This window comes from Felis catus, chromosome D4, assembly GCF_018350175.1.
Source record: "Felis catus isolate Fca126 chromosome D4, F.catus_Fca126_mat1.0, whole genome shotgun sequence".
In the NCBI taxonomy this organism is placed as follows: Eukaryota; Metazoa; Chordata; class Mammalia; order Carnivora; family Felidae; genus Felis; species Felis catus.
This window is the reverse complement of record NC_058380.1, coordinates 40,752,412-40,768,086: the sequence shown is the minus strand read 5'-3', so window position 1 is coordinate 40,768,086 and position 15,675 is coordinate 40,752,412. Positions and strand designations below refer to the sequence as shown.

Genomic DNA, 15,675 nt, shown 5'->3' with positions numbered 1-15,675 from the left:
AGGATTACAGTAGTAATCATAGCAGTCTGACCCCCAGTATTTGTGGTGGTATCTAACTGATTACGGTGTACATAGGAATTAAAGACATGGGCAGCCTTCTAAAGCAGCGCTGTCCAATAGAAACATAAGGCAAGTCTCGCACGTAACTTTAAATTTTCTAGTACCAGTATTTTAAAAAGTAAAAATAAATATGAAATTAATTTTAATCTTTTATTTAACCCAATGTATCCAAGGTTACCATTATTTCCACATGTAATCCTATGAAAAATGATTAGTGACATGCTTTGCATTTTTTGTACCAAGTTTCTGAAATCTAGTGTTTTACATTTACAGCACATCTTAATTCAGACTAGTCACATTTCAAGTGCTCAGAAGACATGTATATATATATTAGTGGTTTTTTTCTTTGTCCCTCCCCTCTGGCATCATACAAAAAAATGTTGGTAGTAATAACTTTTCAATTAAATTCATGAGGCACCCAACATAAAGACCCAGTAGTGACAATATGCACCATTTGTGAGATGGATGCAATGACCAATAAGCCCATTTTGGTGAGTGTGGGAGCACCTTTGTATAGAGGGTATTTGAGTTGCAGCCTGGAAGGTACTGCCGTATGGGAGTTACATACGAGTATAAGGGTGATAACGCTGAAGCATAAGATGTGGACCGCCAACCATTTGCCCGTTTGATCTCAGATCCATTCCCCAACCCCCTTCAGCCGCTCTACTCTATTATATGATTCCCATGCTCCACCGCCAAATATCTCTACTTCCAGCAGCATCTCTGGCGGTAGCTGCACTCTTTTGAGGTCCATGTCCCCATCCCTCCCCTCCAGCACCCCAACACTGAACAGCCCTTACCATGGCTCTACTTTCCACCAGACAGCCCCAACTTCAGGACTCTGATCACATCACCTCTTCCCACTGGCCCTCTGGCCTAGAGGTGGTGGGGGCTTTCTGCTCTTACTAATCTGAATGGCCTCATCACTCCCTATTTGGATTCCTAGGTCTTCCATCATGTGTACAACCAATTCCCTCTATTAACGTCCCTCTTTTTCCTGACTGGACCATATTTGGTTTCTTCAGCTACCCACACAGCTAAGAGAAACATCCTCTGCCCATGAGATTGTTTTCTCGCTTAAGCTTCAATACATGCAACAGCCACAAAATGGTGTCTCCCTCCTTTTTAAAACATGTCTGCGTTCTTTAACACCTTTACGCTCAACCAACTATGTCATCCCCCGTATCTACGTTTATGCCCCCTAGAGCATGCCTCAGCCTCTATAAGAAAGGTTTTTCACAATTTGTATGCCATGGCCCTCTGTGCAATCTGGCAGAGCCTTCTCAGAATAATGTAATTAAATGCATAAAATAAAACACACAACAAGAAGAATCAAAGTATAAAATCAAATATATAAGACAAAAGCAACCTTGTGATGCCATCATGTACTTCTTTAATAGCACACTGAACAACAAGCTCTACTGACAGGTCTAACAACCACTGTCATTTCAAAGTAGTGGCAAGTATAAACAATATTTTGAAATACTTCTATAACTGAATTGTAGATCTGTGACTTCTGGTGAGGATAAAGTCAAAAGTACTGCTAATACCACCATGGCTTGTTGAAGGAGGGCTAACTGGGCTATGCCTTTCATAACAGAAAGAAATGCTTAATGTGAGTTAGAGGGTAATAAACATCAAATATAATTTTTTATTTTTAGGGGTGCCTGGGTGGTTCAGTCAATTTTAAGCGTCCGACTTCAGCTCAGGTCACGATCTCACAGTTGGTGGGTTCGAGCCCCGCATCAGGCTCTATGCTAACAGCTCAAAGCCTGGAGCCTGCTTCAGAGGCTGTGTCTCCCTCTCTCTCTGCCCCTCCCTCACTCATGCTCTGTCTCTCTCTGTCTCAAAATGAATTATGTAAAAACGAATAAATGTAAAAAAATTTTTAATTTTATTTTTAATAAAACCATCCAAGTACATGGATTCCTTGATTTCGCTGTTTCTAAGGACCTCGGTTTAAGAACCCCTACTCTTAAGAGGCCTGGCTGGATCAGTCAAACAGTATCTTCAGGTCCTGAGGCCTAAAAAGTCTACTGTTTTGTCGGTCCTAAGTTCCCAGGACCTTTTAGCTAAAGAAAGTTATATTGCTCTTTTTATCCTCTCCCATTCTCATTTCTCTAGATTTTCCTGCTCTGTCATCACCGACTCGGCCAAGGAGACATCTGAATAGCTTCATGCTTGCATATCCTATTTCACACATCTCTATTACTGTGCTCAAATGATTCTAACAACCACTGCAACACTGAAAATCTTGTGGCATTGTCCCATCCAATCATCCACATCAACACAACTTAGTCTCATCTGGAAGCAGTGAGTCTTACAAGCAATCCCTCTCTCCATACCCTCTGCCTACTAGTAAATCTCAACAGTGATCTGCTCTTTCCATACCTATCAAAGAAAACCGAGGCTCAGAAAAATTAGATAACTCGTCCAAGAACCCACAACAATAAAATTCCTAGAGATTTTAAAGATATGTATGTTAGTTTATTTTTACTGAGATATAGTTGACATATAACATTGTATTAGTTTCTGGTGCACATGATTTCATATTTTGTATATATTGCAAAATGATCACCACAATAAGTCTAGTTAACATCTGTCACTGTACATAATTACAAATTTTTTCTTGTTATAAGAACTTTAAGATTCACTGTCTTAGCAATTTTTAAATACACAATATAGTATTAACTATAATCACCATGCTGCATATTACAGCCCCATGACTTGTTTCTTTCATAATTGGAGGTTTGTACCTTTTGACCCCATTCACTCATTTTGCCCACTCCCTGCACCCCACCTCTGACAATGACCAATTTGTTCTCTGTATCTGAGCTTGTTTTTTTGGTTTTTGCTTTTAGATTCCATATATGAGATCATACTGTATTTGTCTTTCTTTGTCTGACAATTATTTCATTTAGCATAATGCCCTCAAAATCCATCCATATTGGGGCACCTGGGGGGCTCGGTTGAGCGTCCAACTTCAGCTCAGGTCATGATCTCGCAGTCCGTGAGTTCGAGCCCCGCGTCGGGCCGTGGGCTAACAGCTCAGAGCTCGGAGCCTGGAGCCTGCTTCTGATTCTGTGTCTCCCTCTTTCTCTGCCCCTCCCCGACTCATGCTCTGTCTGTCTCACTCTCAAAAATGAATAAATGTTTAAAAAAAATTTTTTTTAAATCCATCCATGTTGTCACAAATGGCAAGATTTCATTCTTTTTTATGGCTGAATAACATTCCTCTGTGTGTGTGTGTGTGTGTGTGTGTGTGTGTGTGTGTATACACATGCATTTTCTGTATCAACTCACCCACTAATGGACATAGACTTTTTTTTAAGATTTTATTTTTAAGTAATATCTACACTCAACATGGGGCTGAAACTCAACAACCCTGAGATCAAGAGTCGCATGCTCTACTGACTGAGCCAGCTGGGTGCCCCAGATTTTAAAGATGTTTTAGGCTGATCACCAGCATGATGTGTGTTAGCATTGGAAGTATCTGATAAAGCTAATATATGGCCTTAGTTTTTAGATAATTTCATTCCTCTCTGCCTTGCTTTATAATGGGACATATTTAGAGATTATGTGGCTAAAAAAAATTACTATATAAGTTTAAAATTATCTAAACAAATAACTGAAACAGTAAAATGAATAGTAATATGAAATTGGAGTTGAACCAATTGTAACTGCCTATTGTGAGAGAATTATCTTTCTTCCCTGAAATAATTTCCTATCTCTTTAATGTGAACACATATTTCAAAACATTCTGATCAAATAAAAGAGAATAGTGCAGGGTGCCTTGGTGGCTCAATCAGTTGAGCATCCGACTTCGGCTCAGGTCATGATCTTGTGGTTCACGAGTTTGATCCCTGCATTGGGCTTTCTGCTGTCAGCACAGAGCCCACTTTGGATCCACTGTCCCCCTCTCTCTCTGCCCCTCACCCGTGCTTGCTCGCTCTCTCTCTCTTCTCTCTAAATAAATAAATAAATAAATAAATAAATAAATAAATAAATAAACAAACTTAAAAAAAAAGAGGGAGAGAATAGTATGGTCTAAGTGAGACTTCTGATGACACCTGTGAATAGTTGTGAAAGAGTATAGATGAATGATTATCTATAATGACACAATTATTCTCAAGTAAAATGTACATTTGGTTTTGAAAAATAAATTTTGAAGATTATAAATAACATACATTTAACAAATATCACTTCATATTCAGTATATAATATTACAATGCAAATAAAAGCAATTACTTCAATTACCCTTTAAAATGACCTCAATTGCCACTGAAAGCACAAATAAAACAGTCATATATTGGGGCGCCTGGGTGGCGCAGTCGGTTAAGCGTCCGACTTCAGCCAGGTCACGATCTCGCGGTCCGTGAGTTCGAGCCCCGCGTCAGGCTCTGGGCTGATGGCTCGGAGCCTGGAGCCTGTTTCCGATTCTGTGTCTCCCTCTCTCTCTGCCCCTCCCCCGTTCATGCTCTGTCTCTCTCTGTCCCAAAATAAATATAAAAAACGTTGAAAAAAAAAATTTTAAAACAGTCATATATTCATGGCTTGTTATTTTAATCAGAAGCTACTGTTCCTTAAATAACCTGAAAAAAAAGTTTGTTTTTTTTTTATTCAACACACAGCCACTGAGGGCCTACTATGTGTCAGTGAGAAATGGAAGATACAGAGACAAAGCACGGCCATTGCTTCCAGCTCTCAAGAAGCTTACAGACGAATGAAGAGCAGGTAAGCATGAAATACATGTTTTAGGTCCAAAATATCTATAACGGTAACAGGATGTAGGAGAGCAAAGAAAGGAGTGATTAGTTTCACCTAGGAAGGTTTTAAAAGGTTTCCTGACAGGACAGCATCAGAATCTAACAAAGAAGGAAGGTAAATACACTGTTTATGTGTAAATATCAATAAATTACAGCTACCGTTACAGTGCACACTTTATAAATGTTATTTCCCTTATCACAACAACCCTTTGAGACCAGCATTTCACAGTAGGAAAACAATGATGAGCAGGATAAATAACTCGCAGGTCACATATCTTGTAAATAGAAGGGCCAAGAAATGAGTCCAGGTTTGTGTAACTTGATATTCTTCCCACCACACCAGGCTGCCTAAGCTAAGCTTAAAGAACTTGTAAGATTTAAACAGAGAAAAAAAAAAAAGATTTAAACAGAGAAAAACAAGAAAACAGAGAAAAATACAACAGACAGAAGAGACATAAACATATAATTTATGAATTATCTTAGTGGGAAAGAAAGTACTATCTTTGTAATATATACATATAACATGAAGTATCTATTTATACATATACATACATACTAATAAAAGATATAATGATATAATAAAACAAAAATAAACTAGGATAATTTATGAATTACACTGTATTTTTTAATTTTTTTTTATGTTTATTCATTTTTGAAAGACAGAGAGAGACAGAGCACAATCAGGGGTGGGGCAGGGAGGGGGACACAGAACCCGAAGCAGGCTCCAGGCTCTGAGCTGTCAGCACAGAGCCCGACACGGGGCTCAAACTCACGAACTGCGAGATCATGACCCGAGCCGAAGTCAGATGCTCAACCGACTGAGCCACCCAGGCACCCCTGAATCACACTGTAATTTAAAATTCCATGGGGCACCTGGGTGACTCAGTCAGTTGAGTGTCCGACTCTAGATTTCAGCTCAGGTCATGATCCCAGAATTACGGAATCAAGCTCCACATCAGACTCCATGCTGGGTGTGGAGTCTGCTTAAGATTCTCTCTCTCTCTCTCTCTCTCTCTCTCTCTCTCCCTCTGCCCCTCCCCAACTCACACTCACACTCTCCCTTGCTCTCTCTCCTAAAAAAAAAATTCCATACTCAAATCTACTTAAGACTATTCCACAATTGAGCCATAAAAAACTAAATTAAAATTTCAAAAATGTCTAATTTACAAATCTTTTAGTCACTACAGTCATTCATCAATTAATTTTTTATCAAGTTTAACCCATTAATTAAAATAAATTTAAGACAACATACAAATAAACATAATTCATTAAACTAAGTACTTTAATTCCACTGTATTAAAAAAAACTGTTTTCTTTCTTATAATTCTCTTTAAGCACAAGAATGTCATGGGGATGTTAAACATGGAGTCTGTAACATGAAGTGAATCACAAATAATCAAACTCTGCTTTTAACATTATTTGAGAGAACAAAATTCTACCTCTGCATTGTGCTTAGTCGTTATTTCTAATTTTTCTTTCTTAGCCCGATGAAGTTTCTTTCTGAGATCAGCAGTAATATCCAAGTCTGTTTCACTTTTAAACATTTGTTTTACATCAGAGGAGGCATTCTTCAGCCTATAAAATGAGATAGTAAAATATAATTCTAAGTGTAATCTCTAGCATTTCTGATATTCTAATAACTTATTTTTCAGAAATCACAAGGAACATGATACAGTTTTTGCCCTAAAGAAACTTACAACCTAATAAAAGATGTTGATCGCAAAATCTAGGTAGAAATACAAAGGAGTGTATGGCTAGAAAGAAACCACCATTTCAAGATGGTACTTACAGAATGATCCTATCACAAGCTGTGTAGCTTTGAAAAATATTGAGTTCTTTTTCTTTTTTAAATACTATATTTACTTATCGTAAATGTAATAAATACATATTACAAAATGAAGTGTAAGTAACAATATAGATTCAGGCTTAAAAACAGCAGACCAGGGGTGCTTAAGTGGCTCAGTTATAATTGGTTAAGCATCCAATTCTTGATTTCGGCTCAGGTCATGATCTCACAGTTTATGAGATGAAGCCCCACGTCAGGCTCTGTGCTGACAGCATGGAGCCTGCTTAGGATTCTCTCTGACCTTCCCCCACTTGCACTTTTTCTCCCTCCCTTTCAAAATAAATAAATAAACTTATTTAAAAAAAATAACAGCAGACTAAAGCACTCTCTCCCCAAATTAAAATTAAAAAGTTAATGAAATGGCACAAAAACAGACACATAGACCAATGGAATAGAATAGAAACCCCAGAACTAGACCCACAAACATATGGCCAACTCATCTTTGACAAAGCAGGAAAGAACATCCAATGGAAAAAAGACAGCCTCTTTAACAAATGGTGCTGGGAGAACTGGACAGCAACATGCAGAAGGTTGAAACTAGACCACTTTCTCACACCATTCACAAAAATAAACTCAAAATGGATAAAGGACCTAAATGTGAGACAGGAAACCATCAAAACCTTAGAGGAGAAAGCAGGAAAAGACCTCTCTGACCTCAGCCGTAGCAATCTCTTACTCGACACATCCCCAAAGGCAAGGGAATTAAAAGCAAAAGTGAATTACTGGGACCTTATGAAGATAAAAAGCTTCTGCACAGCAAAGGAAACAACCAACAAAACTAAAAGGCAACCAACGGAATGGGAAAAGATATTCGCAAATGACATATCGGACAAAGGGCTAGTATCCAAAATCTATAAAGAGCTCACCAAACTCCACACCCGAAAAACAAATAACCCAGTGAAGAAATGGGCAGAAAACATGAATAGACACTTCTCTAAAGAAGACACCCGGATGGCCAACAGGCACATGAAAAGATGTTCAGCGTCGCTCCTTATCAGGGAAATACAAATCAAAACCACACTCAGGTATCACCTCACGCCAGTCAGAGTGGCCAAAATGAACAAATCAGGAGACTATAGATGCTGGAGAGGATGCGGAGAAATGGGAACCCTCTTGCACTGTTGGTGGGAATGCAAATTGGTGCAGCCGCTCTGGAAAGCAGTGTGGAGGTTCCTCAGAAAATTAAAAATAGACCTACCCTATGACCCAGCAATAGCACTGCTAGGAATTTATCCAAGGGATACAGGAGTACTGATGCATAGGGCCACTTGTACCCCAATGTTCATAGCAGCACTCTCAACAATAGCCAAATTATGGAAAGAGCCTAAATGTCCATCAACTGATGAATGGATAAAGAAATTGTGGTTTATATACACAATGCAATATTACGTGGCAATGAGAAAAAATGAAATATGGCCTTTTGTAGCAACGTGGATGGAACTGGAGAGTGTGATGCTAAGTGAAATAAGCCATACAGAGAAAGACAGATACCATATGGTTTCACTCTTATGTGGACCCTGAGAAACCTAACAGGAACCCATGGGGGAGGGGAAGGAAAAAAAAAAAAAAAACAGGTTAGAGTGGGAGAGAGCCAAAGCATAAGAGACTCTTAAAAACTGAGAACAAACTGAGGGTTGATGGGGGGTGGGAGGGAGGAGAGGGTGAGTGATGGGTATTGAGGAGGGCACCTTTTGGGATGAGCACTGGGTGTTGTATGGAAACCAATTTGTCAATAAATTTCATATAAAAAAAAAAGTTAATGAAAATATCAGCAAAGAGAATTAAGAGATAAAAATCCACAAGGAGAAAGAACACAGAAGATGAGAAAATAGTAATAACACATTAGAAGTTAGAAAGCAGTTGGATAAGTGGTCATTGATTTACATAAGAGATTTGAATTTAAAGCCAAAAGTGGAGAAAGCAACCTGATTTACACCTGAGCCCCCAAAAGCTCAATTAATTGACAACAGCTTTGCAAATGGGCTAAAAGTAGAACAGAAAACAAGATAATTGGTTGAACGTCTGCCAAACAAATGAGATCCTCAGATTCTCTACCCTATACACGACACAACTGGGTACCAATCTCTTCCCCACTCTGGCAGAACACTAGGTAAGGGTTTATTCCCTGGAGAGGATAAAACAGAAGGTCTCTGGATTAGAGACATCAGATACAAATGGTGTAAAACCTCACACCAAAAATAGGAGACTCAAGTCAAAAATTATGTAATAAGCGAGAGCCCAGGTCTTCTAAAACATCTTGCCTGCCAGAACAATGGCAGCCAAGGAGAGAAGGGAAGGGTCTTCCCTAGAGAATCTAACCAGCAAGGTGAAAAAGACCTAAAGACACTGATGCTAGGGGTTCTCCAATGAACAGCTTAACTACATCATCCTACAGAGAATGCCACAAACACAAAGTCTTACCCACTGAGCTTCCAATCAGCTTGATAGGCCCTGCCTTTATTTTTTTTTAATGTTTGTTTATTTTTGAGAGAGAGAGAGTGCAAGCAGGGGAGGGGTACAAAGAGAAGGGAACAGTAGACTGTGCACTGACATCAGCGAGCCCAATGCAGGGCCTGAACTCACTAATCGTGAGATGATGACCTAAGCTGAAGTCAGATGCTTAACCAACTGAGCCACCCAGGCACCCCTCTCCATTTATTTTTTTATTTTTTATTGTTTTAATTTGAGAGAGAGAGAGAGTGAGAGAGAGAGTGAGAGTGTGAGGGAAAGAGGCAGAGAGAGAGAGAGAGAGAGAGAGAGAGAGAGAGAGAGAGAGAGAGAGAATCCCAAGCAGGCACCACACTCAACGTGGAGCCTAACACAGAGCTCAATCCCATGACCCTAGGATCATGACATGAGCTGAAATCAAAAGTTGGACACTCAGCCGACTGAGCCACCCAGGCATCCCCCTATTTTAAATGTGAACAGACAGCTAAGGATCACCAGAAGTTAGGAAGCAAGAGTTAGAAAGAGACAAAATTGTGGGGGTAGGGGAAGAGTCCTCAAAGACTATGCAGGGGAAAGATAGCTTTAAAAAGAGGAAAAAACATATCTTCAGACAAAAAGAGAAGGTCTAATATCCATAAAACAAAAACTGAATGTAATAAAGAAGGAAATAATCAGAGAACAAAAAAAAAAAGAACTCTTGGAAATCAAAACACAATCTAAGAAAAGAAAGGCCAAATAAGTAAATGTAAAAGAAAAATCTCCTGGATGCCTGAAAAAAAATTCCAAGGGAAAATAATTTCCACTTAGAATTTTATGCCCAACAAGTTACTTTTCAAAGACAAGGGAATGAGAAAGTTCTAGTTCATACCTACCAAGCACCAAAACATTTACCTCCTATGAAGTGGCTGATGGAAGATTCCACTAAAATAAGGACCTAAACTGAGAAAGACAGGGGATCCCAAAAGTAGGTAAGACCAAAAAAAAAAAAAAAAAAAAGGCAGCAAAGGGACTTCCAGGATGGTAAAGAAAGGAGCACCAGGTAATAATTGGTCAGTAAAGCACAGCACTAAATGGCAATCTGTCCCAGCTGGAGTACTGGACTGGCCACAGCTTCCAGGAGTGATTTCTTGAAGAAGATGCAAACAGAACACAACAGAATACTTCCGGGGTATGGGTGGAACAGGTGAAGGGGATTTAGGAACACACTTATCAGGATGAGCGCTAAGAAATGTACAGAATTGCTGAATCACTATATTGTACAAGTGAAACTAACATAACACTGTATGTGAAGTATGCTGGCATTAAAATTAAAAATAAACCAGAATATTTCAACTATCATATAACTTGGTTGGAATATGAGGTTGAAGTCATGATAAATTCATAGAAATTAAGCAAACTAAACAATCAATGAAACAATTATCAAATCCCAGAAAAACAATGTACAAGAGAGAAAAAACTAAATACTCAGAGGCTCAACTAGAAAGTTTCCAAAATTATAATACCATAAACATTGAAAACTAACCAAGATTGCAAAATTAATAAATATAAAGAGGACAGAAAAAGGAGGCAAGCGTGAATGAAAATGAAATTATGATCTTCTGTAGTCAATATATAATGGCTAAACCTGAAAAATCTAACACCAATATAAAAAAATTTTAAGAGATACAGGGGTACTTGGGTGGCTCAGTCGGTTAAGCGTCCAACCTCGCCTCAGGTCATGATGTCACAGTTCATAAGTTTGAGCCCCACATCGGGCGCTCTGCTGTCAGCACAGAGCCCACTTGGGATTCTCATTCCCCTCTCTCTACTCCACTCATCCCCCCCCCTTTCTCAAAATAAATAAACTTCAAAAAATTTTTAAGAGATACAGATTTTAAAAATCATCTCAGAGTATGGTGACAGTGCTCGCTTTGGCAGCACATACACCAAAATTGGAATGACACAGAGATTAGCTTGGCCCCTGCCCAGAGTATAGTGACAGATGGTAGCTACAGCTACACTTTTAGTGAGCATAGCATAACATATAGACTTGTTGAATCACTATCTTGTACTGAAATCAATGTAACATTGTGTGTCAACTATACTTCAACACAGAAAGTACAGAATTTTAAATAAAATTAAAAATAATTTTTTTAAGGGGCACCTGGGTGGCTCAGTTGGCTGAGCATCCAACTCTTGATTTAGGCTCAGGTCATGATCCCAGAGTCGTGGGATCAAGCCCTGAGTCAGGCTCTGCACTGAGCATGGAGCCTGCTTAAGATTCTCTCTCTTTCTCCCTCTGCCCCTCCCCTGCTCTCTCTCTAAAATTAAAAAAAAAAAAAAAAAAATTCTGAAGGTCACATTAAAAAAAATTTTTTTTTTAATTTTTTCAATGTTTTTATTTACTTTTGAAGGAGAGAGAGACAGAGCATGAGCAGGGGAGGAGCAGAGAGAGAGGGAGACATAGAATTTGAAGCAGGCTCCAGGCTCTAAGCCATCAGCACAGAGCCTGATGTGGGGCTCGAACCCATGAGCTGTGAGATCATGACCTGAGCCGAAGTCGGATGCTCAACCGACCGAGCCACCCAGGCGCCCCTAAAAAAATTTTTTTAATGATAATTTTTTTAAATAAAAATCATCTTGGAGAGTTGAAAATGATTGTTTCTAGGGATCAAGACAGTGACCAAGCAAATTAGTACTGTCATTTTTCCTAATAGCAGTAAGTCTTGTAGAACATTAGGTTCTTTAAATAACGTATATATGTAAAGTTAATTTTTTTCAATAAAACTAAAAAACCAATAGAACCAATGAAACCAAAATTTGGTACTTTGAAAAGATTAACACACTTGATAAATCTTTGGCTAGATTCACAAAAAGGAGAAAAGACTCAAATTATAAAAATAAACAATGAAAGAGGGAATGCCAACCTAGAAGGATTACAATAAATACTACGAACAACTGTACGCCAAGTTAGGCAATGTATATCAAATGAACAAATTCCTAGAAAGACTGAAATTATCAAAACTAACCCCAAAACGAACAAAATCTGAATAGACTCATAACAGCTGAAGATATTGAATTTATAATTTTAAAAAATCTAAAAACAAGGCCCAAGTCCAGATGGTTTCCCTAGTAAATTCTACCAAACATTTAAAGAAGAATTATACCAATCCTAACTTTAGAGGAGGTAGAAACACTTTCCAGCTCATTCTATTAACCCAGCATTACCTAAGATCAAAGTGAGTCAGACATCACAAGAAAGAAAACTACAGACCAATTTCCCTCATGAATAGAGATGCAAAAAATCCTCAACAAAACATTAGCAAACCAAATCCAACAACATCTTTTTTTTTAATATTTGTCTGTTTATTTATTTTTAGAGAGAGACAGAGTGCGAGCGGGGTTGGGGCAAAGAGAGAGGGAGACACAGAATCCGAAGCAGGCTGCAGGCTCCGGGCTCTAAGCTGTCAGCACAGGGTCTGACGCGGGGCTCGAACCCACAAACTGTGAGATCATGACCTGAGCTGAAGTTGGATGCTCAAACGAGTGAATCACCCAGGCGCCCCCCAAATCCAACATCTTAAAATGACTACACAGCATGACCAAGTGGGATTTATCCCAAAAATAGAAAGTTGATTTAATGTCTGAAAATCAATTGACATGATATACCATTTTACTAAAATAAAAGACAAAAATTACACAATCATCTTAATAGATACAGAAAAAGCATTTGACAAAATTAAATACCTATTTGTGATTTAAAAAAAAAAAAAAACTTGGGGTGCCTGGGTGGCTCAGCTGGTTAAGCATCCAACTTTGGCTCAGGTCATGATCTCATGTTTCGTGAGTTGAAGTCCCGCATCAGGCTCTGTGCTGACAGCGCAGAGCCTGGAGCCTGCTTCAGATTCTGTGTCTCCCTCTCTCTCTGCCCCTCCCCCACTCACACTCTGTCTCTCTCTCTCTCTCAAAAATAAATAAATGTTAAAAAAATAAATTAAAAAAAAAAACCTCAACAACCTAGGGATATAAGAAAATTTACTCAATCAGATAAAAAGCATCTATGAAAAACCTACAATTGGCATACTTATTGGTGAAAGACTGAAAGCTTCCCTTAAGACTGGGAGCAAAACAAAGATGTCCACTTCTATTGGAGGTTCTAGGCAGTACAATCATGCAGAAAGAAAACAAACAAAGAGAATATATATTAGAAGGGAAGTAAAACTGTCTTTTTTTTTAAGTAAGCTCTATGCCCCTATGTGGGGCTTGAACTCACAACTCTGAGATCAAGAGTTACATGCTCTATTAATTGAGCCAGCCAGGCACCCCGGAAGTAAAACTATCTTTATTTATTTATTTATTTATTTTTAACGTTTATTTATTTTTGAGACAGAGAGAGACAGAGCATGAACGGGGGAGGGACAGAGAGAGAGGGAGACACAGAATCGTAAACAGGCTCCAGGCTCTGAGCCATCAGCCCAGAGCCCGAGCGGGGCTTGAACTCACGGACCGTGAGATCGTGACCTCAGCTGAAGTCAGATGCTTAACTGACTGAGCCACTGTAAAACTATCTTTAATTGCAAAGGACATGATCCTTTAAGAATATCCTAAGAAATTCATTAAGAAACAAAAACACTGGAATTAAAAAGATTTTAGCAATGTCACAGAATGTAAGATCAATATACAAAAATCAATTACATTTCCATATATTAACAATAAACAATTCAAAAATTAAATTTAAAAAAATAACTCAATGTATAATAGCATCAAAAAAAAAGATCTAGGATTAAATTTAACAAAAGCAGTGTAAGCTTTCCATAGTGAAAATACAAATTATTATTTAAAGAAATTAAAGATTTAAATAAATGAAAGACAATGCACATTCACATTCATGCACTGGAAGAGTCAGTACCATCAAGGTGGCAATCGTCTCCAAATTGATCTACAGATTCATCATAATCCCTATCATAATCCCAGAAGGCTTTTTTGGTAAAAAATTGACAAGCTCATCTTAAAATTTACATGGAAGAGCAAAGGACTCAGAATAACTAAAACAATCTTTAAAAAGAACAAATGGGAGAGCTTTTACTTCCTAATTTCAAAACTTACTACAAAGCTACAGTAATCAAACAAATAGCATGGAATTAAACTAAGAAAAGACATGTAGATCAATGTACCATTATTGAGACTAGAAACAAATTTATATTTGGCCCATTAATTTTCAATAAAGGTGTCAAGGCAATTCAATAGGGAAAAAACAGTCTTATCAACAAATAGTTCTGAAACAACTGGCTATCCACACATGCAAAAAGATTAATTTAGACGCTTACCTCACACCATACATAAAAGATAACTTAAAATGGAGCACAGACCTAAATGTAAAAACTGAAATTATATAACTTTTAGAAGAAAACATAGGAGAAAAATTTTCATGACCTTAAGTTAGGCAAAGATTTCATAAATACACAGATATGAAACCTAAAGCATAGTCCATAAAGGAAAAGAATTAGAGGGGTGCCTGGCTGGCTCATTTAGTAGAGCATGTGACACTATCTCAGGGTTGTGAGTTTAAGCCCCATGTTGGGCATGGAGCATACTTAAAAAAAAAAGAACTGGACTTCAAAAAAATTGAAAACATTTGCACTTCAAAGAGACATTATTAAGAAAATGAAGTCAATGGGGTTGAGTGTTCAATTCTTAATTTTGGCTCAGGTCAGGATCTCACAGTCAGTCGGTCAGTAAGCCAGTCAGTCATGGGATCAAGCCCAGGGGTCAGGCTGCATGCTGGGTGAGGAGTCTGCTTGGGATTTCTTTCTCTCTCTCTACCCCTCCCCTGCCCTCATGTGAAGACACACACTTGGGTTCTCGAAAGAAAGAAAGAAAGAAAGAAAGAAAGAAAGAAAGAAAGAAAGAAAGAAAGAAAGAAAGAAAGAAAGAAAGAAAGAAAGAAAGAAAGAAAGAAAGAAAGAAAAGGAAGGAAGGAAGGAAGGAAGGAAGGAAGGAAGGAAGGAAGGAAGAAAGAGAAGGAAGGAAGGAAGGAAGGAAGGAAGGAAGGAAGGAAGGAAGGAAGGAAGAAAGAAAGAAAGAAAGAAAGAAAGAAAGAAAGAAAGAAAGAAAGAAAGAAAGAAAGAAAGAAAGAAAGAAAATGAAGCCAAGGCAACAAATGGGAGAAAATACGTGTAAATTATATATTTGATAAAAGATTTGTATCCAGAATATATAAAAAACTCCTAAAGCTCAGTAACAAAAAGACAACCAATTTAAAAATGAGCAAAAGGGGTGCCTGGGTGGCTCAGTCAGTTGGGCATCCGACTTCGGCTCAGGTCATGATCTCACGGTCCATGAGTTTGAGCCCCGCGTCAGGCTCTGTGCTGACAGCTCAGAGCCTGGAGCCCATTTCAGACTCTGTGTCTCCCTCTTTCTCTGCCCCTCCCCTGTTCATGCTCTGTCTCTCTCTGTCTCAAAAATAAATGTTAAAAAAATAAATAAAAGTAAAAAAATAAAAAATAAATAAAAATGAGCAAAAGATCTGAATAGGCTTTTCACCAATGAAGATATATAAATGGCAAAAAAAAAAAG

General features: G+C 38.2%; 1 protein-coding gene across 12 annotated transcripts in view; it reads right to left on the bottom strand.

The window, feature by feature from the left end:
• CCDC171 (coiled-coil domain containing 171) overlaps window positions 1–15,675 on the bottom strand; it is a 310,942-nt gene that overhangs the window by 285,409 nt on the left and 9,858 nt on the right. For 11 of the 12 annotated variants that reach the window (XM_019815993.3, XM_045043841.1, XM_011288346.3 and 8 more), the window contains one exon: window positions 6,266–6,401. In XM_019815993.3, the coding sequence (XP_019671552.2) occupies window positions 6,266–6,401 (136 nt within the window). Of the gene's footprint in view, window positions 1–6,265; window positions 6,402–15,675 lie in introns of those variants that run through there. The other variant, XM_045043844.1, reaches the window with a different exon arrangement.